Source organism: Mastomys coucha, unplaced genomic scaffold, assembly GCF_008632895.1.
Source record: "Mastomys coucha isolate ucsf_1 unplaced genomic scaffold, UCSF_Mcou_1 pScaffold15, whole genome shotgun sequence".
NCBI lineage: Eukaryota > Metazoa > Chordata > Mammalia > Rodentia > Muridae > Mastomys > Mastomys coucha.
In genome coordinates this window covers 20,110,377-20,133,442 of record NW_022196897.1, presented here as the reverse complement: position 1 = coordinate 20,133,442, position 23,066 = coordinate 20,110,377, and the positions used below count along the sequence as shown (strand labels likewise).

The 23,066-nt window shown below is 52.0% G+C and overlaps 1 protein-coding gene and 2 non-coding genes across 8 annotated transcripts in view; all 3 read right to left on the bottom strand.

Annotated features, from left to right (window-relative positions):
* The window catches only part of Prrc2b (proline rich coiled-coil 2B), an 83,899-nt gene that overhangs the window by 5,852 nt on the left and 54,981 nt on the right, over positions 1 to 23,066 (bottom strand). For 2 of the 6 annotated variants that reach the window (XM_031369781.1, XM_031369777.1), the window contains exons 13-30: positions 22,684 to 22,907; positions 20,421 to 20,616; positions 16,596 to 16,812; positions 13,908 to 15,971; positions 12,647 to 12,834; positions 12,120 to 12,265; positions 11,517 to 11,658; positions 10,039 to 10,121; positions 9,417 to 9,608; positions 9,093 to 9,290; positions 8,674 to 8,760; positions 7,433 to 7,537; positions 7,085 to 7,277; positions 6,256 to 6,353; positions 5,078 to 5,205; positions 4,418 to 4,658; positions 2,333 to 2,488; positions 1,664 to 1,755 (exon numbers count right to left, since the gene is read on the bottom strand). In XM_031369781.1, coding sequence (XP_031225641.1) covers positions 1,664 to 1,755; positions 2,333 to 2,488; positions 4,418 to 4,658; positions 5,078 to 5,205; positions 6,256 to 6,353; positions 7,085 to 7,277; positions 7,433 to 7,537; positions 8,674 to 8,760; positions 9,093 to 9,290; positions 9,417 to 9,608; positions 10,039 to 10,121; positions 11,517 to 11,658; positions 12,120 to 12,265; positions 12,647 to 12,834; positions 13,908 to 15,971; positions 16,596 to 16,812; positions 20,421 to 20,616; positions 22,684 to 22,907 — 4,750 coding nt within the window. The remainder of the gene's footprint in view (positions 1 to 1,663; positions 1,756 to 2,332; positions 2,489 to 4,417; positions 4,659 to 5,077; positions 5,206 to 6,255; positions 6,354 to 7,084; positions 7,278 to 7,432; positions 7,538 to 8,673; positions 8,761 to 9,092; positions 9,291 to 9,416; positions 9,609 to 10,038; positions 10,122 to 11,516; positions 11,659 to 12,119; positions 12,266 to 12,646; positions 12,835 to 13,907; positions 15,972 to 16,595; positions 16,813 to 20,420; positions 20,617 to 22,683; positions 22,908 to 23,066) is intronic. The other 4 variants (XM_031369778.1, XM_031369780.1, XM_031369783.1 and 1 more) reach the window with 4 other exon arrangements.
* Positions 2,976 to 3,060, bottom strand: LOC116092708. The gene has a single exon (XR_004119432.1). It is a non-coding gene; the product is annotated as a small nucleolar RNA SNORD62 (small nucleolar RNA).
* LOC116092709 lies at positions 6,596 to 6,680 on the bottom strand. Its single transcript, XR_004119433.1, has one exon. It is a non-coding gene; the product is annotated as a small nucleolar RNA SNORD62 (small nucleolar RNA).

Genomic DNA, 23,066 nt, shown 5'->3' with positions numbered 1-23,066 from the left:
AAGAGTCACAGCAACCCCTCTGGTCATTATGATGCCCGTATCTTCATATTCTACAGCCCCTCTGTCTCTTCACAGATAAAGTTAACATGGTATTTACATGTAACCTAGCATGTTCTCTAGTATGTGATTTGTTTTGTTTTTTGTTCTTTTTGTTTTGTTTTTTAAATATGAGCCTATGGAGGCCATTCTTACTTATTTATTTTTAAAGATTTATTTATTTATTTATTTTTTAGTTTTTTTTTTTTTTTTTTTTAGTTTTTTTTGACAGAGTTTCTCTGTATAGCCCTGGCTGTCCTGGAACTCACTCCGTAGACCAGGCTGGCCTCGAACTCAGAAATCCACCTGCTGGGATTAAAAGCACGTGCCACCACTGCCCGGCACTTAAAGATTTATTTATTTCAATTACATGAGTACACTGTAGCTGTCTTCAAAGAGGGCACCGGATCCATTACAGATGGTTGTGAGCCACAATGTGGTTACTGGGAATTGAACTCAGGACCTCTGGAAAAGCAAGCAGTCAGTGCTCTTAACTGCTGAGCCATCTCTCTAGCCCCCGTTCTTTGTTTGGTTCTGGGAATGGAGCCCAGAGCCCACTGAGTTTAAGTACACATGCACACTGACCCACCACTCCTAGCTCTTCCTATATACTTGAAAAATTCTCTCTAGACTGCTTACAAATACTATGTAGACAGTAGCTATACTGTATTCCTCGGAAATGATGACAAGAAACCATTTTTGGTACCTTCTCCCAAATATTTTCAATCTGTGGCTAGACTGCCCAGTTTCTTTCAAGACTGTTCCCTCTTTACAACCTACTGTGCCCAGGGCACTGCCATCGCACCAGGCAGGCAGACTATGGTGTGCGTACACCTTCCTGAAGTTTCCTCTCTTCCTCTCTCCACACGCACATTCCCTTCACATGGCTCTGCTGTATGGGCCCTCTGCCAGACAACGGCAATAGAACACACAAACAAAAGCCACCACAGCAAGAGTGTAAGACAGATGCAGGGGCCTTTACTTTACGTCCAGCCCACCACACCAGTGTCAGTAAAGTGGGGCACAGGCGGTAGGACTCTACCTGCACAGTGTGTCCTGGGCGACCTCTAGAAAGACACTACAGATCTGTCTGTCCCACTCACTGCTTAAACACAAGGTATCAGACTGTATATCCTCTCAGGCCCAGGCCCGGAGCTGCACCCCCAACCCAGCATGACGGAATCAAGAGCTCTTGCCATGATCCACCAGATACCTCTGAATCAAGCCAAGGAGACCCTTGATGGTTACTGGAGGTAGAAAACCTGTACCAAGGAAGCCAACAGTAGGTATCAGTTTGTGGTTTGGGAAGAAAGGCCACCCATATCCAGTTCAAGTTCTCTAAAAGGGGTCAGAGGGTGAGTTCGGATATAAGACTATAAGGGCTGTGGCCGCCACCCCCAAAAGTTCTCACTCCTCAGAGCATCTTACTCTGCAGATTAGAAACAAATGCAGTTTCCCCAGGACTCACTACAGCCTGAATACATGACAAAGATGCCTCAGTGACACTCAGGGACACAACGGGAGCCATGCTGCCACGCCTTCCACCTTTTTCCCTGGGCCCATGGGCTCATTGAAGTGACTTATGGAATAGTCAGCAATGAGCCCAAGCCCCAGGGCTCATCTTTACCTGTAGGCCTGCGGGGATGGTGTAGAGCCTCCGGTAGGAACATTCTGTTTACTGTCGGCAAAGTGGAAGCCTTTCAACTCCATCTGAGTGGACTAGAGCAGCCAAGAAGCAACAGAGTCAGTCATTCAGCAGCCCAAAGACAGCCTAGCCCAGTGGCCCAAACCCAGACTCAAGGGAGGCTAAGTCTCAGCATTTCCTCTTTTTCGGTGACTACGCCTCACTCCATAGCTAAGGCTGCCCTTGAACTCCAGTCCCCGTGTCTGAGTGGGAGGATTAAGACATATACCAGGGCACAAAGACTCTTCCTTGAAAGGACAGGAGAGATAAGTGTGCATAATCGCCCAGACACTAGGCACATCAAGCCCACTTGACCTGGTGAGAAGCGCAGACTCCTGTCCTTACTCAAGAGTCTAGATCTTGCACTGTGGTGGCTCCATCAGGCTCCTCTCCACTGGCTAACACACTGGCTGTACAACTAGCTTCCTTGCTGCCTGGTAGTCTGCACACGCCAAAGCTTGTCTTCCTGACTAGTTTACACATAAGCAAGAAATATTTGGCATTGGAGACAGAGGCCTTTACAGTGTGAGAGACTGGAGGTGTGCCCTTTCTACAGCCATTCTGTGGAAGAGGCTCTGGCTGCACAATGCCCCTCTCTGGGACCACGTTTACCTCTCTGCTGGTGTTCAGGACTGGTGGTTGGGAACCAGGTGGAGGAATCCTCCGGGGTGCTCCAACAGAGAGACTCTGTCCTGGAGGCAGCTGAATGGACTGTGGCAGGATCAGTGGCTGCTGCCCGGAGCCATACCGAGGCAGTGGCATAGTGAGCTGTTGGGTGACAGGAAAGTCAGGAGGCAGAAGGGACACTGTGGAGAAAGCTAAAACATGCATCTGGGAATAGATGCGGCACTCCTGGGTGGCCTCTGCACCTACAGGAGGCTGTGTGGCCTCAGGCCTTGGAATCTTCACTAAACAAAGGGTGCTGGAGAAGCCACAGGGCACTATCAGATATGAGCAGTGGCACCGACAGAGCAATGTATGTGACATGCTGCAAAGAGTTGGGTGCTATCAGAGTGCAGGTTTGGAGGGGTAAGACAGCAGAGAACATCCCCAAATGACAGCTCACAGGAAGCCTGGCTTTGCATCCCTTTGTATAGCACAAAGATGGGAACCACAGATTTTTGAATCAATGATGGCAGAAAAGAGGACAAAACTGGAGCCTCAGAGAGCAGAACAGCAGAGCCCACGAGGCCCAACAGATCATGGCCCACGTTCAGAATAAGCCTGGGCGAGGACAAGCACTGGGCCACTTGGGTCTCTCAGTCACTGTCCTCTTCATCTCCCTGCTTTGAGTCCACAGTGGAGGGTCAGAAGGATCTATTGGAACCACATCACTGAGACTTATAGTGACACCAGGACCTCAGAGCAGAGCGCAGCAGGAACAGAGTAAAGTCAGGCAAGAATGATACCTGGGCAGGGGACAGCTTGGCTCTTGCCCTTCTGGACAGGCTGGGCTGCTGTACTCACTACACGGGGTATTGAGGACCAGGGGCAAAAGTAGGGTAAGGGTAAGACCCTGCAGATCCAGCACAGCACAGGGCAGGGTCATGAGGATGGGTGTGTGTGTGAGTGACAGGAGCCACTGAAGGGCCCGAAGTGGGAGGGATGGGAAAAGCAGATGGAGTAACGTATATCAGATGAGCAAGATTGGAGGGAAACCATGTTTTGGAACCAGCATGCTAGGGCTGCCAAGAGATAGAAAGCGGCGAAGCTGGGCAGCTGTGGGGACTCAAGGTTGAAGAAATAAACCCAGGGTAGAACAGTGCTTGGATGACAGTGACCAGGAAGGCAAGCAAAGACAGGAGTGAAGGGCGTATCCACAATTAGATAGGGGTAAGGAAGGAAGAGGGTGTAAGGAGACAGGAGAGCCAGGGAAAATGTCTTGAAGATGATTTTAGGAGTCAGGGGCATACAGTGATGCCGTGATGGAGTGGCTGAGGGTACGGTCTAGACCCCTCAGTGAAGAGGTCAGTACTGAACCTCCGTCTACACAGAAGGATACTTGCCAGGGTGGCTGGTTGGACGAGGGGCACTCAAGAGATAGGATGCCTCTGTGGTCCAGAAGCAAGCCATCATGGGGAGGACAGATGACAATACAACTAGGGGGAAGCAGCAGAAGTGGCTGCTAGGAGGTAGGACTGATAGAGACAGAGTGTGTGCACAGCTCTGAGGGCCTACCCCCAGGGGTAAAAGCAAGCTGTGCCACCAGGGTGGTGAGAGGAGCAGGTCCCAGGAGTACCTGGGGTCAAAGTGCTTCGAGCACTGGGAATTATCACTTAAAAAGGCAGAGCTGGTGACCACGCATGATTGTTACACACAGGCACGGACAAAAGCATTTAGATGGAGTGAGAGGGGGAGCCAGTGGCCTGACTGAGGGACAGACCCTCAGCTGTCACACAGGGCCTGAGAGTGAGGAGGGGGGGAGGGGCAGCTCCAACATGCAGAGAGGGCAGAGCCGGCTCAGACTCAGGCTCTGAAGTGGGGACTAGAAGGGACTGAGGAACAATCACGACATTTGCCCCATTTCCAGTCCCACGGCCACCCAGTTCCAGGTTGCTCTAAAGGAAGGGGAAGCCAGCAGAACACAGCACCATGGGGCTAGTTAGAGTCTGCGTCTGAGAGATACATTTGAACTTCAGCACACAAGAGGCAACTGAGAGACAAGGGAGGAGGAGACTACCAACAAACCAAACTGACCTGTGGGAGCTGGGAATCCAGCATCTGGGAGGTGCCCAGCCCGGCAGCCTGGCCAAGCTGGCCCTCATAGACCAGGGCCTGGTTTCCACTCATGGGCTGGTAGGGAGAGCCAGACTGTGGCTTCACCATCTCCAAGGGCTGTATGCCGGGAAACGCAGAATATGGGGGTTTCAAGGCTGTGCCCCCAGAGAGGATCATAGTGCTGGGTGGTGACAGGCTGGGGTGCATGTACACCTGAGACCTGCAAAAGCCAGATGGAGGTCAGGAACACAAGGTACACAACTCTCTGCAACACCGACAAGCACAGGGACTGAGGATTTACTAAAGATTCCTGCTTCCCCAGAGAATGATCCAGAGGACCAGAACAATCCTGATATTGTTGACCAGGGGACCATGAACACATCCAAGCTGTGGCAGGCCCAAGAAGACCCAATGATGCCCAAGGCTGAAGCCATTACACATATGGAAAGGGTTGGCTGGGACATGGGGGATGGGGGCAGTGGGAAGAGCATGGGAAGAAGAGCCAGCAGAGGGGACAGGAACCCCCAGCAGTCTGTGGTGCATTGGGAAGGAGTACAGAGCATCTAGTGACCCAGTCCACAGCCCGGGGCAGCATACACGACAGCAGGGCAGGGAGGTCTGACACCTGGGCTATCTCACCTGAAAGGCTGCAGGGAGCTGAAGATCTCCTGGGACTGGGAGACAGGGAGCCCACCCCTCAACCCAAGCTGCGCCTGGGCCTGCAAAGATGTGTGAAGAGAGATCGGGATCTGCTGGGCAGTGGCGGCCTGTGGATAGGAGCCAGGTGATGACTGCATTGCCCACAACATGGCCCCTTCCCACAGGAAAAGGTCAGTAAGTCGTAAGACCAACCCTACCACGGCCGCCCTACCACTGGAACCACACAGCAGACCTGAGTCCAGCTACATACATCAATGGAGGTGAATTCTGAGTATCCATTTTAGGATACATGCAAGCTGGGTATTGCGTCTTACTCTTGTAATATCAGCCCTTGAATGGCTAAGGCTACAGGACCTCTCTAAGTTGGAGCCCAGTCAGGGCAAAATAGTTCCAGGCCAGCCTGGACTACAGTGAGACTCAAAAATCTTAAGGAAAGTTCTAGAAAGACAACTCAGTGTTTAAAAGCACTTGCTCTTAATGAAGACCTGGGCTCCTACTTAGAGGACCCACTAACAAAACTGTCTGTAGGCCTCGTTCCAGAGGATCCCATTCCTTCTGGTTTCTGTGGGCAGTATATGCACACAACACAGGCATACACGCAGGCAAAATAATCATAAAATAAAAACAATACAGGGAGGCACTAAGATCCATTTAGTGGATCAAAATCTTAGAAAACTAACAGTAACACGTCTTTGGAGTTGAGGGTGCCCTGTCCTGCCTGGATCGGAGCCCTGGGGTAGGAAGGAACACTTCTGGGCTGTATGGGAGGACAGCACCAGTCTCTGGAAGGAGCCTCACACAGACAGGATCCCAACCTTGTGCAAAGACAACATCCTGCCTAGCTCTAAAACTGCCTCTTTTTAATGCGTCTGTGCCCAGGGACGCAGGCCTGCCAGGCTCCCAGGATCAATGTAATCCAACTGCAGCTACTCCTCAGCTCAGAGAAGTGAGGCCCCTGAGTAGGGAGGAGTCTGCGGTGTCTACTCCATGCCTATCGTTTCTTAGATTCTTCTACAAACACTCTCTGGGTGCCATGGTCTACAGGTGCTGGGTATCACATGGGGTTGGGAGCAAGATCACCAGCAAAGACATGCAGAGTGACACAGCTATGCTGCCTCTGACCTCTGACCTCTGGCTACCAGGCGTGCCACCCTCACCTGCTGGTAACTCTGCTGCTGAGGTATGGTTTGAGGAACCAGTCGGGGCTGACTTGCAAACACGTGGCCATCCAGGTACAGAGGTGGAAGGTGGCTCCCTGGAAACAGAGCACAGACAAGGAAGGAAAGGGTCAAGCCTCCAGTGGCACACAGCCATGTTTCCCAGTGGACTCAGTGGGGCTGAGGACAAGTGTGAGCAGAGACTGTATGGTTTTCTGATGCAGCACACAGCTCAGGAAACCCAGGCAGGAGCAGGAGAGCACCTAGCCCTTCAGCCATTCCCCTGTGGGAGTGCTGGGCTGCTGTGAGAGCTGTTCACTATGGAAGAGAGTTGCCTTGGTCTCTCAGTCACTGTCCTCTTCATCTCCCTGCTTTGAGTCCACAGTGGAGGGTCAGAAGGATCTATTGGAACCACATCATTGAGACCTTGGCAGCTGGGTCCTCAAAATCCCCAGCTACAGCATGATGACAGGTAGAACAGAAACGGCTACCGGTGACAGAGGGCACACATGAACCCTTGCTTCATGGGTGCAGCCACCCTGTGGTTCAGTATCATCAGCCGGCTTTACTGGAGAAGAAAGCAGCTCACCAGGGACAATGATAGAGTCTGACTCAAAGTCCTATCTTTGCTCACTCCTCTCTGGCACGGCAATCCTGCTTCCCACAACAGAGCAGGGATTACACCGTCCATAGCAAGTGGGGAGCTGTAACTACCTGACCTAGAAACAAGTGTCATGCGCGCCCTGTGAGTGAAGGCAGGGCTGTGAATCCGGCTTCGACAGCCAGCAAATAGAGAAGGCTCCTGAGCCTGGCTCAGGGGGTATGATACCTGGCATGGAAGCAGAAGGTGCTACAGAAGCCACGGGCATGGGCGGCATTGACACTCCACCAAAGGAGCTGTAGTTGACCCCGTTGGAGGCGCCCACAGAGGACGGAGGCTGGATGCCCGAGCCTGCACCTCCTGGAGAGCTCTGCTCCGGCAAACTGGGGGAGTTTTCCCAAGCCTTGCGTGCAGACTCCATCTTTGGAAGCAAGAGGAGGGGAGGGATGCAAATTACTACTGGGGACAAAAGGGGAGAGCAGCAAACTAAGCAGTGGGTGCAGGAGGGCTCCCCTCCACCTCTTCACAAGCTGAGGTGCTAGCGAGGGCCCTAGCCCAGCGCGGGACAGGCTTTACCTTCAGTGTGAGGTCTGCAGTGGGGAAAGACATGGGAGAGAGGCCCATGGCTCTCTGGATGTGGTGATCCCGCCGAAGGATGGGAATACTCTGCGTCAATCCTGCCTGGAGAGGGAAGAAAGAAAGTCATGGCGCACAGGCAGGGCTCAGGGACACACGGCAGCTGTGTCCATGACCAGGACTCATTTAGAGCAGGTTGCCTAGCTTCCATGACAGAAGTCATCTCCATACCCACACTCCACTAGTCCTCCACAGTCACATCCCAGCAACACAAAAGTACGAGTTGCCAAGAAGCAAGCACCTGGCTCAAGCAGAAGCCTGGCTTGGAGATGGCTAGACCCAGACAGGAATGAGTGGTGGGTGGCTGTCACTCAGCTCTTTGGGCCTTCCTAACAAAGGTGGGAGATGCAATGACTGGACCCTAGAGTGCTGGGCTCATTAGCCAATTGTAACAACTCATTCAGGATTCCAAAAGTTAGGAGACATGGCTAACATGGCCTTTCAAACACATCAAATCCCAACTGTTTTAAGTCAACGAATGGCAATGTTCTGAAGCGCTAAAGCTCCTCCTCCAACCCTCTTGGGAATACTGTCTTCCTCATCCAGCAGACTTCCAGAGGACAGATCAAAGACTGAAGCTGTTAGCTGCTTCTCTAAGCAGCTCACAATGCTGAATCTCTCTCTCTGTCTCTCTGTCTGTCCGTCTCTCTCTGTCTGTCTGTCTCTCTGTCTGTCTGTCTCTCTCTCTCTCTCTGTCTCTCTCTCTCTCTGTTTCTCTCTCTGTCTCTCTCTCTGTCTCTCTCTCTGTCTCTCTCTGTCTCTCTCTCTCTCTCTCTCTCTCTCTCTCTCTCTCTCTCTCTCTCTCTCTCTCTCTCTCTCTCTCTCTCTCTCTCTCTCTCTCTCTCTCTCTCTCCAGTATACAGAACCCAGTGGGCCATGGAATTTGTACACTGTGCTACCTGCATTGAGGGAGCCTGGCTTCCAGGAGGCATCTCCTGCTTAACCAGAGTTGCCCACTAGCCATGAAAAGATCTGGGGCTGGGGCAGTGGTGTTTGCCCCCAGCTCCCTCCCTAGGGAGCAGTCTGCCCCACAACTAGCACAACATGGTGACTGGAGCTAAAGCAAACCAAATGACCCAGCCTTATGAGGACAGATAGCACCTCTAGCCAAAGGTCCCCAAACCACAGAGCTGTCAGCTCTGGGTGCACAGGCATAGTTGGAGGAGGGCATGCGGACTTACATTACTAGCCAAGACATCCTGAAGCTTGGCAACTGGATTCCCTACAGGACCAGAAACAGACCCGGGTGGCAGGCTGAAATCAGAGTCCTGGAGGAGAAGGGGACACAGCACCTGAGCCTCCAACTATCTCACCAGCCCCCAGGCCCACATCAATGAGTATCCACTATGCACTGGCCAGAGCCACACAAGAGATGATCACACACAAGAAAGGAAGCCACCTGATTTGTCTCCCCCTACCTTCGGGCTGGCCTCTGTACCCGCTGGTGCCACGAAGCAATCCAATTAACACCTGCCCACCCTGCCTCTCTATTAACATTCTTCCCAAGAGTGCTCAGCTCCTACCTTCCCTTTCTCCTTTAGGAGACCACCCTAAGTGTTCATCTAAGTACAAATGAGACAGAAGATAAAGCGAAGCTCACTTTTGGACTGACTCCGAACTCAATGGGCGGCACAGGCAGCACGGAGTCCACATGAATCTCCACCCCATTAACAGGAGGGACAACAGCCCCTGGCAGCCGCTCGGCCCCCTCCGAGCCCTTTCTGTTTTTCAGAGACCGCTCATTGCCGATGGGTCCTGGTCTGTGTTCCTTGCTCTGTCCAGAGCCTTGTTCTGAGTCCTTGGTGGAAAAGCAGAAGGGCTGAGACACAGATGCTTCCAGGTACCCTCAGCATCAAGGAAGACAAGACAAGGAAGGGCCTCTTCGCCCAGGCCCTGGCTTCTACGTAGGGAACTCCTAGATTACCTTGTGCTCAGACTGCTTCTGAGCTTGGTCCTTGTGGCTGTCGGCCTTGGATTCCGCCAGGCCAGGCCCGCTTATCTCCTCAGGCTTGAGAGTACCATATGGGGAACTGCGCTGTGAGGAGGTTGCAGATGATTCCCGGGACTCAGCACTCAAGTCAACGCCACTATCTCCTTGGCTGCTCTTAAAACCCTGCTGTGCAGAGCACAAAATGGGTTAGATCCCTGACCCAAACTGCAACGCTCTAGCATCTAGGAGGCAGCCTGTGGACAGCACTGGCCAGCCTTCCTCCCCGACCACTGACCTTCACTCCAAAGTCCAGACCTGCCCTTGTGACAGTGGCCTATGGCACTCACCCAGTGCAATGAACGCACCAATCCTATCTAAGCTCATGATCACTAGACACTGCATGGAGCTAAGACAAGGCTGCCAAACTCATTTCTCTCAGAGCATACAGGTGTCAGGCAACACCAGCACAAAGGCAGCTCTAAACTCAGCTCCCTATCCAGGAGTCTCTCCCTTGTCTCTCTGCTCTTGCAGGGACCACAGCAGGGCACCTGTGCAGGCCCAGCTGCCACTCACTGAGTGTGCCAGAACACCAGGGCACACAGGTGACAGCACTCACCTCTGAGGTGCCAGGCTCAGTGCTGCTGAAGGCAGTGACAGCTGTCCTCCATGAGTCGCTGGCGGCACCCTGCACAGGGAGGGCTGCCAAAGAAGGGAGGCAAGAGTCAGGGCATCAATGGGGGACAAGCAGTCTGGGAAGACAGAAGCCTATGAGTCGATGGAATCCCCTCCTGCCCCCTGTAGGGCATAGCGCTCCGCAGACAGAACTTTGTGAATGAATCTGACACACGGGCACTAATGTGAGAGGTTCTCCCAACAGCTGGCCTCCTCAGACAGGATCTTATCTCGGGCTGACCTGGAACTCACATGTTGCTCCTGTCTCTGCCTCCTGAGTGCTGAGGTGAAAGGCATGTGCCAGCACACTCAGCCACACTCTGGTTTGCCTCACTACAATTCTCAGTCCTTTTATGCTGACACTCTCCTGCACTGAAACTGGGAGCGAGCAGCTACTTCAAGCCTGGAACAATCCAGGAAGGTAGGGCTCAATTCAGTGAGCAGCCTACAGACTTTTCCTAGCATCCAAAGCCAATGAGCCAGAGCCCAAAATGACATATGCATAGGATGAAGCACATGTGGGCCTTGCTCTGAACGACTGAGACCCTGCAGAAGCCAACTACGCTTCAGTCTGCTGCGTGCTTCGGTTTGCTGCGTGCTGCGGTGCCCGCTTGCCTGAGGGCACTTCAAGCATTGGTGGTGTGGTAAGAACTGTTCTCCAGCCCCCACCATTCTTCTACCAGAGCAGGACATCACTGAGTAGTGCTGTTCTACACCAGGGCCAGAAGGATTGTGACAACTACAAAGGCACAGACTCGCAGGACCACGAGTCACCCACTGTGGCATTTGCTCTGGCCTGGGGTCAGCCACGGTTCTGCAGGGCGGGCTCTCCTCACTCCTAAAGCCACAGAAAACCTCTGGTTAACTGTATGATCTGCTAGGCTCACTGTTGTGCAGGCCCTGCTCACTGCAGGCCTTCAAGAAGAAGTTGATTAATTTGAATGGCTTTATGTTTTAAAGTGAAAGTTCACCAGAAGCACAGCTCTGAATGGGACATTAAAAACAAACAAGAAAGCCTTAAGGAAACAACCTTTTTAAACGGAAGCTTCACTTCCGTTAGTCTGAACTTTCTCCTTCCACAGAAAACAATAGGGAGGGATTCAAAGGGCTTTCTCTATGTTGGGGAAGGGAATCCCTTACTCCCTACTGGCCATCTGTCAATCTTCCACTAGATAAGGAAACAGGAGGCCTCCCCTAGGGTGACAGCAGGTGTGCAGAGCCTCTGCTAGTCTACTGGAGTAGTACTGAAGCCAGGGATGTATCACCCATCTGTGACTGCCTCAGCCAGTCAGTTCAGGTGCCACTCAACACTGACTCTGCTTGGGGGCCAGGAAATAGGTCATGACACACTTATACTGATGGCTCAAGGGTGTGAGTCTCCAGAAAGTGCCTTGCCTCTACTGAGCCAGGCACCCACCTCACCTTGGCTGCTGCTCTCCCAGATCTCAGTGCCCAGGCTGCTGCCAGGCACAGCCACATCTCCTTGCTCCAGACACAGGCCATTCTGCTTCTTAGCAAACCGAGGAGGAATCCGTGATGAAAGGCCTCGACCTTTGACAGGCACCTGCAGGGAAGAGGAGCTGATGCAGTCCAGCTTTAAGACATGACTGACAGCAGACTCTCCTAGGAACAGTGTCCTGCCTCATATTACTACCCAAACCAGCTTGAAATGCCTGACACTTGTCTTCAGAACCCCAGGCACAGGGTGTACGGTCAGGATAGCCAGACTGGCCCAGGGATCAGGCTGATGGAAGTGGCTGAATGCAGTGTCTAGCCTCCAGCATTTCTGCCCAGGGTTCCTGACCCCTATGACTTGGAGGAACAGGACTCACCTAGCTAGTCTAGGGCACTAAGGGAAGAGGAAGACCATGGGTGCTGAGGCTTATCTCTGACCTAGCTGGTCACACTGTGGCTGTCAGACTCTGGACAGGTCAGCCTCTTTGTGACAGGTACCAGGAGAGAATGCATACCTCTCAGACATTCCTCCCTTCCTCTCAGTGCTGCCCTCTGGCCTGAGGTGCTTACCTGAGCAGCCTGTTCTTTTTTCCTTCTCTCTTCCTCCAGCAAGCGGCGCTGCTTCTTGGTCAAGACTTCAATAAAGCCTTCACCCACCATGGAGCCGACTTCATTCTCTTCCCCAGGACTGGATCCGCAGTTGTCAATGATAGCATCTGAACCGAAGGTCACAGAAATAATAAGGGGAGAATCACCCAACAGTCACCTGATATATCGCATGCTTTGCCTCAGAAGTCCACTTATGAAGGAGCAATTTCTCCAGTGCCTATGGAAATCTAGACATGGTGCCCCGCCCTTCTCCTGCCCATGTGAGCAGAGACATTGCAAGCACAACCCATCAGTGCTCAGACAGCACCCATGGAGATGCAGATTCATATACCCAGTTCTGTTTCTTGGTAGCCATGTGGCCTTGGATGCCCCCTTTAAGTCTGGGAAGTTATACAGATGTCATGGGGGCTCAGCAAGGCTGGAGGCATAAGACAGAAGTCTGGGTTGTTTTGTACTGCCCCTCACTCTAAAGGAGAGCCCCAACTCACTTCCGTAGCCCAGGTCAAACTGCTTCCGGGACTCTTCCTGCTCACCAGCCCTCTGGGCAGCCAAAGAAACCTCTTTCTCTGCTTTCTTACTGGTGGTTTCAGGACCGTCAGAGCTGGAATGAGTGGTCCTCTCCAAGGCATAGGGTGAATGGCTTCCAAGGCCTCCAGGCAAGACCTCATCTGGAGATCTGCAAAGGAAACAGGAGCGCATGAATTCTCCATCACTCAAAGGTTAGGAAAGAGGGATAGGAGAAAACTTTGAATGCAAAAGGCCCACACACAGACACAGCAGCTGTCTAGTTCCGGTTCTTTCTACTGAGCCTGCCCATGGTGCGTGCCATGTGCTAGTCCCGTTCTGTGTGCAGGGTGAAGGCTGCTGTGGCCCCTCCCCAGCATTCTGTCCCTTCCCACTGCATGCTGCTTCCACAGACTGCAGTGGGGGCCACCTGCCTTTCTGCACTGGGCCACAGAACAGAGCAGCACAGGCTTTCTCAGCTACAGGGCTCTTGAGCTCATTCATGATGCCTTGTTGGGGCTGGAGTATGGTCATACACACTTAAAAGAACAGACACTTTCCTGAGTCAACTTCTTTGGGGTATGTACACATGAGTTGTGAACTTTGAATTCTAAAGACAGGAGAGGTAAAACCTCTGCACCCCAGACATCTCAATTGGAGGCACCGATTGGGCAGCAAGCCCATATTCTCCCTATAGGTAGCCTGGGCAATGGGCCACCCCAAAAGCTTCAGTTTCTAAAAAAGCAGGCTCTGGCTGAGAGCGGCCTCCTCCCCTCTGTTCCTGGTGGCTCCAGCCATATCCAGGCAGCAAGAGGGGAAGCAGGGCCACTAGGGGCAAGAGCTATCTCCACATGGCCAAAGGTGAGTGATGCCTTCGGGCCAGCTCCAAGCAGTAACAAGTGGATAGACTGCAGAGCTTGCAGGGCGCCACACAGGCAATAGCTATCAGTGCAGAGTTGTGGATATATCCGGAGGTTGGACTCTGGGAACACAGGCTAGAACAGCAGTCACAAGGCCTCTGGGGAGCAGGGCACGGGGAACTCTGGGTTTAGTTGATCAAGCCACAACAACAACATCAACAATGACACACCATGGAGAAGCAGACAAGCAATGCAGGAGCAAGTGATGGAGACGCTCACACACAGCGGCCAGGGCCGCCTGGCTTGGCAGGGCATGCATGCATGGACTTGATGCTGCTGCGAACAGGACAACGACAAAGGACCCGAGATGGTGCTGACGCGTTACCTTTTGACTTTCAGAGGTGTCCCACTCTGCTGGCTCTCGCAGCGGGGGGAAGTCTCACCCCCACCTGGCCTAACAGGCTTCTCCCCAAACCCTCCCGGCTCCAGCTTGCGGCTCTGTCTGTCAGCCAGGGGCCTCTGGCTGGAGAAGCTCCTCTTGGCCAGCTCTTTCTTTTCACCCAAACTGGCCCCAGAGAGGCCACCATCCCCTTGTGCTTCGGGTTCAGCTGCGAGGCCTTCTCGCCGCTCCCTACGTTCGCTGAAGTCGCTACTCTCCGAGGCAGTCTCCCACTCCTCATTGGCATGATCAGAAGAATTCTGGTAGGAAAGTTCTGGGGATCTGTGACCTCCAGGACCACTCTTGTCCCCAGGACAGAGTTTGGACCGGCCTGGCCACTGGCTTGCCAACAGATGGGACTCCTCCTCAGGTCCCCACAGGCCCAGGGACTCCCGCTCTTGACGGAGGCGCCGGAAGCGAGGGGGTTTGTCTTGACGAGGGGGCCGCCTCCTACGGAAGGGCCTGTTTTCTGCATTTTCTGAATCTGGCCCATGGTCGTCTTGGAAAAAGGATCTCTTGTCCTCTGTGCGGCTGTCCTCAAAAAGCCTGCTTCCAAATGTGTCAGAGTGTCGGTAGGAGTCTGGTATATAGTCTCTGTCAGTGCCTCGCCGTGGGCCACATGGGTCAGAGGAGCCATATTCCTGCCAGGAGCTACCCGGGCTCCTGCTCTGCCAGTGGGGAGGTTCTTTGGCAACAAAGGTTCTGCGGCCATAGCTGCAGTTGCTCAGGCGAGGTGGGAGGGCTCTCCCGCATGTCCGGGGCCCCCGGCTGCGGGTGTCTACACCACCCTGGTCCTCGGTGTAAGTCCTGTTGGAGCGCCATGAGTCCTTCAGGGCACCCTCGTCCCTCTCCATGAGCATGCCCTCGTGGCTAGGCTCTGAGCCCCGCTGCCGGCGCCTCTTGGGTAGCTCTTCATACTCAGAGCCCTCGCTATGGGTCTCGCTGGCAATGCGCCGCCTTGGCTTGGCTCTAGGGCAGTCTTCTGGTGGGGGGAAATCACGCAGGCCCCTGCCTCGGTTACTACGCTGGCCACTACTGTACATGCCACGAGACCCAAGGACACCTGTGCCACAAAGAGCACTTGTGCTGCTGCCTGCAGGCCGGCCGCCCCGGAAGGTGAACTCTCTGAAGCCACGGCCACGGCTACGGGCCTGGCCCCGGCCCCCGAAGGCCTGTTCCTCATCAATGAAGATCCAGTTGTTTCTCTTGGTTGGGGGAATGTCACTGGCCTCCCTTGAGGGCCTGCTCTCCCAGGTCTTATCAGCCTTTGCATCTTCATCCAGCTTGCTAGCTTCGTGGCCAAAACCAGCCCGGGCAGTAGCAGCCTTATCCTCCAGGGCTGAGGAGGCATTGGCTAGGGCAGGGTTGTTCTCCTCATCCTCTTCTGTCTTGCACATGGGTTCTTTCTCTGTGGCCCGCTGCGAGCTCTCCTCTCCAAGGCCCTGCCTGACTCTCTCCAATGCCTTTTCCTTCTCTTCTACCTTCAGGGCCTTGAGAACCGGTTTCTTGATGGGTCCCGACCTCCGGGTCCTGCCTGGCTGCTCCTGGTGCTGGCTGCTGGAGCTCCGGGGCTCGGGTGTCCACTCGGGCTCTGGATTTGGCTGTTTCTTGGGGCTCCCTTCCTTCTCCCAAGAGGAAACATGAAAGGAAGGCTCCTGCCGGGGCACCTCCAGCTCCACACTGTTGGCTGTGTCGGCAGCCTTTGGCTGGTGGCCAACATCCCAGCTGCCATACTCTGGCTTTTTCTCAGCTGGGACAAAGTCAGGCTCCAATGGGGAACACCTGAGGTTTGGGGTACAACCCCCAGGAGCACCCACCTCCTGAACATTTTCCTGAGGTGGAAATAAAAGCTCCTGGCCTATTCTTTGAGAAGAGATACAGCTGTCAAAGTCTGCTTGGGCCTTCTTGTCAAAAGCACTCAAGAACTCCTCCCCTCTCTCCTCAAAGAGATCGCGCTGGGCACTTATGCCCCCTGACCTTCCGGGGGAGGCAGAGTAAGACCTTTCATTCCTGAAAAGGAACCAGAAAAATCAGTCAATGTGATTGGAGCTCGGTTCCTGGCCTCCATGCTGAACAGGACTTAGTTTTGTTTGGTTTGGTTTTAAAGAAAAAAAAAAGTTTTTTTTTTTTTTTGCTTTTTTTTAAAAAAAAAAAAGAAAGAAAGAAAAGAAAACACAAACATTTGGTCTAGCTTATGATTCGTTGCTCGGTGGCCCCTGGAGTCCGTGAGCGTGGAGATGTCAGTGGCAGCTCAATGTACCACCCTGGAGACAGAGGAGCTGGCGGGCCCCTGGAGCAATGAACAAGCTGGAGCCTGGGAGTGGTGAGCCTGGGCCTGGGGTGGCAGGGCTAGCTCCTGTACGCACAGGAGGAGCGAGTCCAGACCCCACTCTCAACCCACCCACCTGTGAGCCCACCCACTGCACCTTTACTCCTTGCCCACACTTCGACGACCACGGGGTTCCTCCTGTGCCTTGGCCTGGCCATCAGAGAGCCACTCACATCAAACATTCAAGCACAGCTGCTTCCATTTCGCCCCACCCACCCTGGGCTATGTCTCCTAGAATAGGGCCTCTTCCTAGGGCCCTCCACTGGGACTGTGGAGTCTTCCTTCAGCCGCAGAGGGAAGCTCACCTGACATGCATGCCCATGGCCAGGGTGTCAGCAGACTTCGGGTGGGACAGTGAGTAGCCTTTGTTCTGCAGTGCCATGTAGCCCTCTGGGCTCCACACAGGAGCCGGGTCGATGGGGGTCACTTTTCGTTCTTGGAGTGAGGGCACACAGTTTTGATCTTCAGAGCGACAGCCAGTCCCACTGAGGGACTCTTGGGGCATCATGGGCTTCATCAGTCCTGAAGAAGGCAAAGGATCAACCTCTCTCATCTAACACAGAATGCCTGGCAGCAGCCATAGGGCAGAACATAGATAGCCTCCAAAGAGACAGTTGTCCTAAGGGCACACGGACACAGTAACTACCCCTGAAACAACTGAGGCTTCACTCTGACTAGGGGAACTTGCTGCTCTGCAGGCATACCATCTGACCTGCGTGTGGCCCTTAGAAGCCAATGCTGGTTCCCAGAATGAGAATCCATTTGAAAGGTAAGAAAAACAATAAACGGCAGCCCAGAGGGGCTGGTGAAGGAGCATACCACAAAACAGCATAGCTGTATAGACTGAATGAGCCAAATCCCAGCCAACACACACACCAACCAGCCTGCCAGCACTCAGTTGGTTTAGACCTTCCTAGGAAGACTTAGACAGGGCTTTGACTTCACTTCCTCATGTCCCCATGGGAAGATGGACAAGAATACTCTACATTTTGTATTTGGAAATTCTGGTTGTTGGGGAGGGAGAGCCTGGAGTGGCCCCGATGGACCAGTATACATGTAATGTCAATTTACCAGCTGTATCAGGTTTCCCCAATCTCTCCATACCAGCATCCTCTCAGAACAGGAATAAGACTGTCAATGCTTCTGAAATAATACTGAGCATTAGAAAGCCTGTATCTTTTGGTACAAAGAATTTTCGGGGAGGATACAAACAGACAAACCATAGGAAACCTTTTCTTCCTTTGGGTTTCAAGGAGGGCTGTATTCAAATTTCTGCCTCCCAGAAGAATGCAGGGGTCTCCCAGCATAACCAGGACTGAATCCAGTAATGGCCCTGAAAGGTACTCTCTCACCAGGTCTTAACTTAAAAATCCAAAATGGCCAGAATGAGTATGAATGTAGTATATTCTATAGCTGATACTTTCTAGAAGAAGAGAATATTAAAATTTATATTTAATGATTAAAAAATGATTTTTTTAAAAGGAATTAAGCACTTGTTGGGTATAGTGTTGTATACCTGCAATCCCAGAACTAAGGAGGCAGAGGCAGACAGATCTCTGAGTTTGAGGTCACCCTGGTCTATAGACTGAGTTCCAGGCCAACCAGGGCTGTATAGTGAGACCCCATCTTTAAAAACAAAGAAAAAAATTCCAAAATGGGAGCTGGTAAGATGGCTGAATGGGGAAAGGTGCTTTTCCAAGCCTGAGTTTGCTTCCTGGAATCCAAACACAGTGGAAGGAGACCTCTGACTCCCCAAGTGGGTAAACACAATAATAATAATAATAATAATAATAATAATAATAATAATAATAATAATATGGAAGGAAAAAGAAAATACAGAACAAAACAATGATTTGGGAAGCAAATCCTACTTCCAAAATATTTACAGGCACTAAAATTTAAGAAGGCGGATTAGACATGCGTGAGGAACAAGCAAGCTGAGGATAGGTTCCTGGATGTGCTTCCTGGATGACAGCACAGAGGGGACCTACTTCCTACAGGTTCATTTCCACACTTCCCTGGCCTCAGAAGGATCACCCGCATCCCAGCAGGGGCCGAGCAGAGGCTGATTCAGGCTCAGGGCTTTCAGACCAACCCCAACAACACAGTGAAAGGTGGGGAAAGAGGGAGGACGGGGAGATGAACACCTAAACAATACAAAACCAGAGATGAACAGAGACCTTTGAAAAAAATTGCTCTGTGTCTTCCTGCCTGCATATGTATGTATGCATGCATGCACGTACGTACAGGGACACTTGCCTGTTACCTATAAAGGGCCTGATGAGAAGAGGCCACATATTTGTGCTGGGAACTCAAAGAGCAGCCAGTGCTCTTAACTGCTAGACCATATCTCCAGTTCACAAAAAAAAAAAAAAAAATCTTATTTGGGGCGGTGGCAGAAAGTACTTGCTATAGTGTTTCACTGTGTAGCTCTGGCTGTCCTAGAACTCACTATGCAGACCAGGCTGTCCTCAAAGTCCACCTGCATCTGCCTCCCACTTGCTGGAATTAAAGGTGGACACCACCATGCCCAACATCCCAATAAAACTAAAGGAACACACTTTAGCAATTAAAGGCCACAGACTTTCAGTCAGCAGCTTTTTACACAGGAAAGGAAACACTACTAAAAACCAGGGTCCAGAAAAGTGAACAGTAAAAAGCTGGAATAAAAGGGATCACACAAACAGAGTAATTATGTTACTTTCAGCCAGAGTAGCAAAGACAAAAAATACAACAAATTCCTTCCAATGTGTTTCCAGATACAAGAAACAAAAACTGACAATCTGCTGGGTGTAATGGCCCCAGCCTGTAATTTTAGCACATGGAGGCTGACCCAAGAGGACTTCCATGAATGTAAGGCCAGCCTGAGCTATAGAGAGACCATGTCTCAAAAACAAGCAAAAAAGCAGGTGTGGTGATAAACACCTTTAATCCCAGCACTCGGAGACACACAAAAACTCTTGTGAGTTTAAGGCCAGCCTGGTCTACACTCCAAGTTCCAAAACAGCCAGGGTTACACAGAGACAAAACAAAAAACATCACAAACAAAACAACACAACACACACACACACACACACACACACACACACACACACACACAGAGTCCTTATAGGACGTTTATAAAGCCACAACCACACTGAATGTTTGGAGCTAGAGTTGAACCCAGGTCCTTGTGAATACTAAAAGACTGTGCTCCCCTACTAAGTTAAACTCCCAATCCTGTGGCAAGCAATCTTTACACCAGTCAGTAACTGATTAAGGGGATTTTTGTTCTTTTTTTTTTTTTCGAGACAGAGTTTCTCTGTGTAGCCCTGCCTGTCCTGGAACTCATTCTGTAGACCAGGCTGGCCTCAAACTCAAAAATCCACCTGTCTCTGCCTCCCAAGTGCTGGGATTAAAGGAGTGCCTCACCACCACCTGGCTGATTAAGAGGATTTTAAACAAAAATGAATGATACAGATATATGTATAGCATAATTGGTAAGTGCAATTTCACGGACTACTTCATTATGACTATCGAGAAAGAGAGACTGAGATCACCTGGCAGTCTAGCCTGTGCTGTATCCCACAGTGAGATAAACAGTGGCTGCTGAGGAGTCACCACGTGACCCCCAACAGAGCAATGTTAGAAACAGCTAGAAACAGCACATATTATATATTAACAGATCATATTATAAGTGAGGAGAGCAAACAAGAGAGCTCTCCGCAGTGTTAGCTACAAAAGCAAGGCCATGGTAAGACAAAGGTTGGTGAACCTCCAAATCTGGTTCTAGCAAAAAGCATTAGACTAACTTTGGGCGCCAACAATCTTGGCTACAGAGACCCACAGGCAAGGACGCAGGGGCCGCAACTGACAGCACACATGTTCATACTCATCCCAACAATGTTTGTTTTGCTTTGCTTTTTTTGGAGACAGTCTTAATACTTAGCCCAGGCTGATCTCAGCCTCTCAAGTGCTGAAATTACATTATGTCTCTACCCGACACTCAGGTCCTAATAACTTTTGACAGGAGCAGAACTGTGTCTTTCAAGTCTTTGTAAAACTCAAATGCCCTGATAAAAAGGCCAGCCTGGACCACTATGGGTCTAACTCTGCTGGTGATGTTCCTTCATTAGGCTCCCTGGGCTCACCTGAAGGATGCAGGGCTGAGGGGTAGAAGTCCACAGGTGTCCGAGTCGGGGTGATGCGTGGGTCCATGTAGGAGGGCATCATCATCCACCTTGGGTCAAATCCCAGCATCTGGGGGTGGTGTGGATAGAAGGTGCGCTGGGGGTGAGAAGGTGGGGGGTACATCGGCTGCCAGTGCTGCATCTTATACAGCTGCTCCTGGGGAGAGGACAAACAGTGAACTAGGATAGGGCACACTGGTGTTCAGTGTACCTACCACCCGCCACGACAGGCACACAAAGGCCCCTAAACGAAAGCCAGAAAGAAGGATGTCCATAGCTCTGAGGCCTGTTATGGCTTTCAGGCTCAGGTCCCTTGGAGCTGGATGGAGTCACATTAGTGTCACTACAAGGGCTGTGTGCACCTGTGTGAGCCCCATCAGATGAGGGCTTTGGTTTGACTCAACACCTCACAGAACTGGATTCACTCCCCTACCAGGAACATGCCCTGTCTTTTGTCCATAGCTATGCGTGTACTATTTGTTGACCCCAGCTTCAGAAGAGCCTCCAGTACCTCCTCTGCTTTCTGCCCAGCAGCTTGATCCTACAAAGTTATCAGCAGCCTATGGGGTTCTGTCGAACCTTGCCTCCACAATGCACTCCACTCTCTGCTTCACAGTCCCACGAGCCCTTGGTGGGAAACCCTGGGCCTTGGACTATGTTGTTCCTCTCCTCTTCATTCCCAAATCGAGTTTCCAGCGTAAGCGCGTTCCCTCTGACCTGAGCAGCCCCCACTGCCTGCCCCCACAAACACTCCTAGTCCCTTCCTGCTCTCACAGTGGATTCTCTCTAACTAAATTGTAAGAGGTGGCGGTCAAGAGTAGCTTGCTGGGGCACTGTGCTCTGAGGCATCTGAACTGAGAGACACAAACCATCTGTGATTATAAAGCAATGACACATTGACTCCACCCAACCAGCCCTGATCTAAAACTTGGGATTCATGTGTTAGGTCAGACTTCCAAGAACAAACTCTGTCTGAGACCTTCGGCCTGGTCTGTCTACTCTGAGAACAGAATGGCCTCCTTCCAGCCTGCTGCTGGGCTGCAAATCCTGTAGGCTGCTGTCTCTGAAGAGCCCTCAGTCACTGCAGACCACTGATGTGAGGACCGCAAGAGTTAGCTTCTTGATCTACACAACACCCTCTGGCTAAACTGCAGTCCCTGAGGACTGGGCCAGCCCAGCCTGGCAGCCCTGTGGATCTTACACCCTCTTGAGGAGAGATACACGGCCACTGTCTTCCCCATCCCTAGCTAGAGTAACTGGTGCTGCTTGGTTCGGCAGGAGTGACCGCCCACTGGTACCTCAACTCCGGCCTTATATACCAACTTATATACCAATACCATGTTTCCTATGACCCCCAAAGCAGAAAAACTGGGGTGGGGTCATAAGGAACTAAAGGTGAGCCTGCAGATCCTTGGTCTCTAAGGCACAACCATTTGGAAACAGTTTTGGATAAAATCATCGTAAGCTACCTGCTGGGCTTCCAGCAGGTACTCCCCATCCTCTCAGTCTCCGTCCCAATGCACGGTTCCTAGGCACGGCTGCCATTTTCCCTTGTATGCTGGGCACCTAACACTGAACCCGAGATCTCACTCTAGCAGTGAGCTACATCCTCAGTCCCAATGACTATACAACTGCTGACAGGCCGCACCAGCACATGAGATCACCAGGACCCAGGGATTGCTATGATGCCACCCCCCAGAGCAATGTAAGCCCCTCTGAAAGTCAACATGCTCAATGCTCTGACACAGTCCCAGGTGCCTCTGCCAGAGCTCTCCACTCTGCTGAGGCAAGCACCCAGTATCTCCAGTTTTTCAAAGAAGAGAACAGACTGATGACTGACAGACATTACCTAACTTGGCCACGCTCTCCAACATGAATCCTACAAGATGGATATCCTCAACCCAAAGCTGACTTGTCCCGCTCCAGTAACTCCTAAGACAGTGCAGAAGACTGGAGGCCTCAGAGGCCCAAGTATGTTTGAATGGGATCAGAGGCATGCTACTCTGCGTAAAGACTCCACAGAAGCTTCATCAAGTGCAGCTCAGAGAAAGAATACAGGACTCAGTGTGTAAAAGGGCTTGAATGACGCACAGAGCCTCTATTGAGGGGAGATTTTCCCAGGGTTGAGGTATCACCTCTAGCATCTGTGATGGCGGCTGTGACATGTAAGGGTACTGCTGTGAGTGGGGCGGGCATCTGCTCTGTGGTTATGTCATCAGTTTACCTGTTGCTGCTGCTGCTGCTGCTGCTGGCGCTGGAAACGGGGAGGGAGGGACTTCTGGTATTTGCTGAACTCCTGTGCAGGGGACCCGGCCTCCCGGCCTTCCTCCTCGATGCTGCTACAGCTGCTGCTGCTGCTGTTGTTGCTCTGAGCCACTGTTGGGGACATTGCAGGTGTCTCTTCCAAGTACATGGTGGGTGCTTCTTGGACAGGGAATTCTGGGGAGCCTAGAGAACAGGGGAGGAGACATCATAGCCAGGTCACAGGAGCTTTGCCAACTGTGTGCTGAACAGCAACTGCTTCTGTGTACCACTGTACACACTCGTTGGGGGAACCAGCCACTAACCCAGATCCAGCTGCATACACAAGTGCTCCTTGGGCTTATG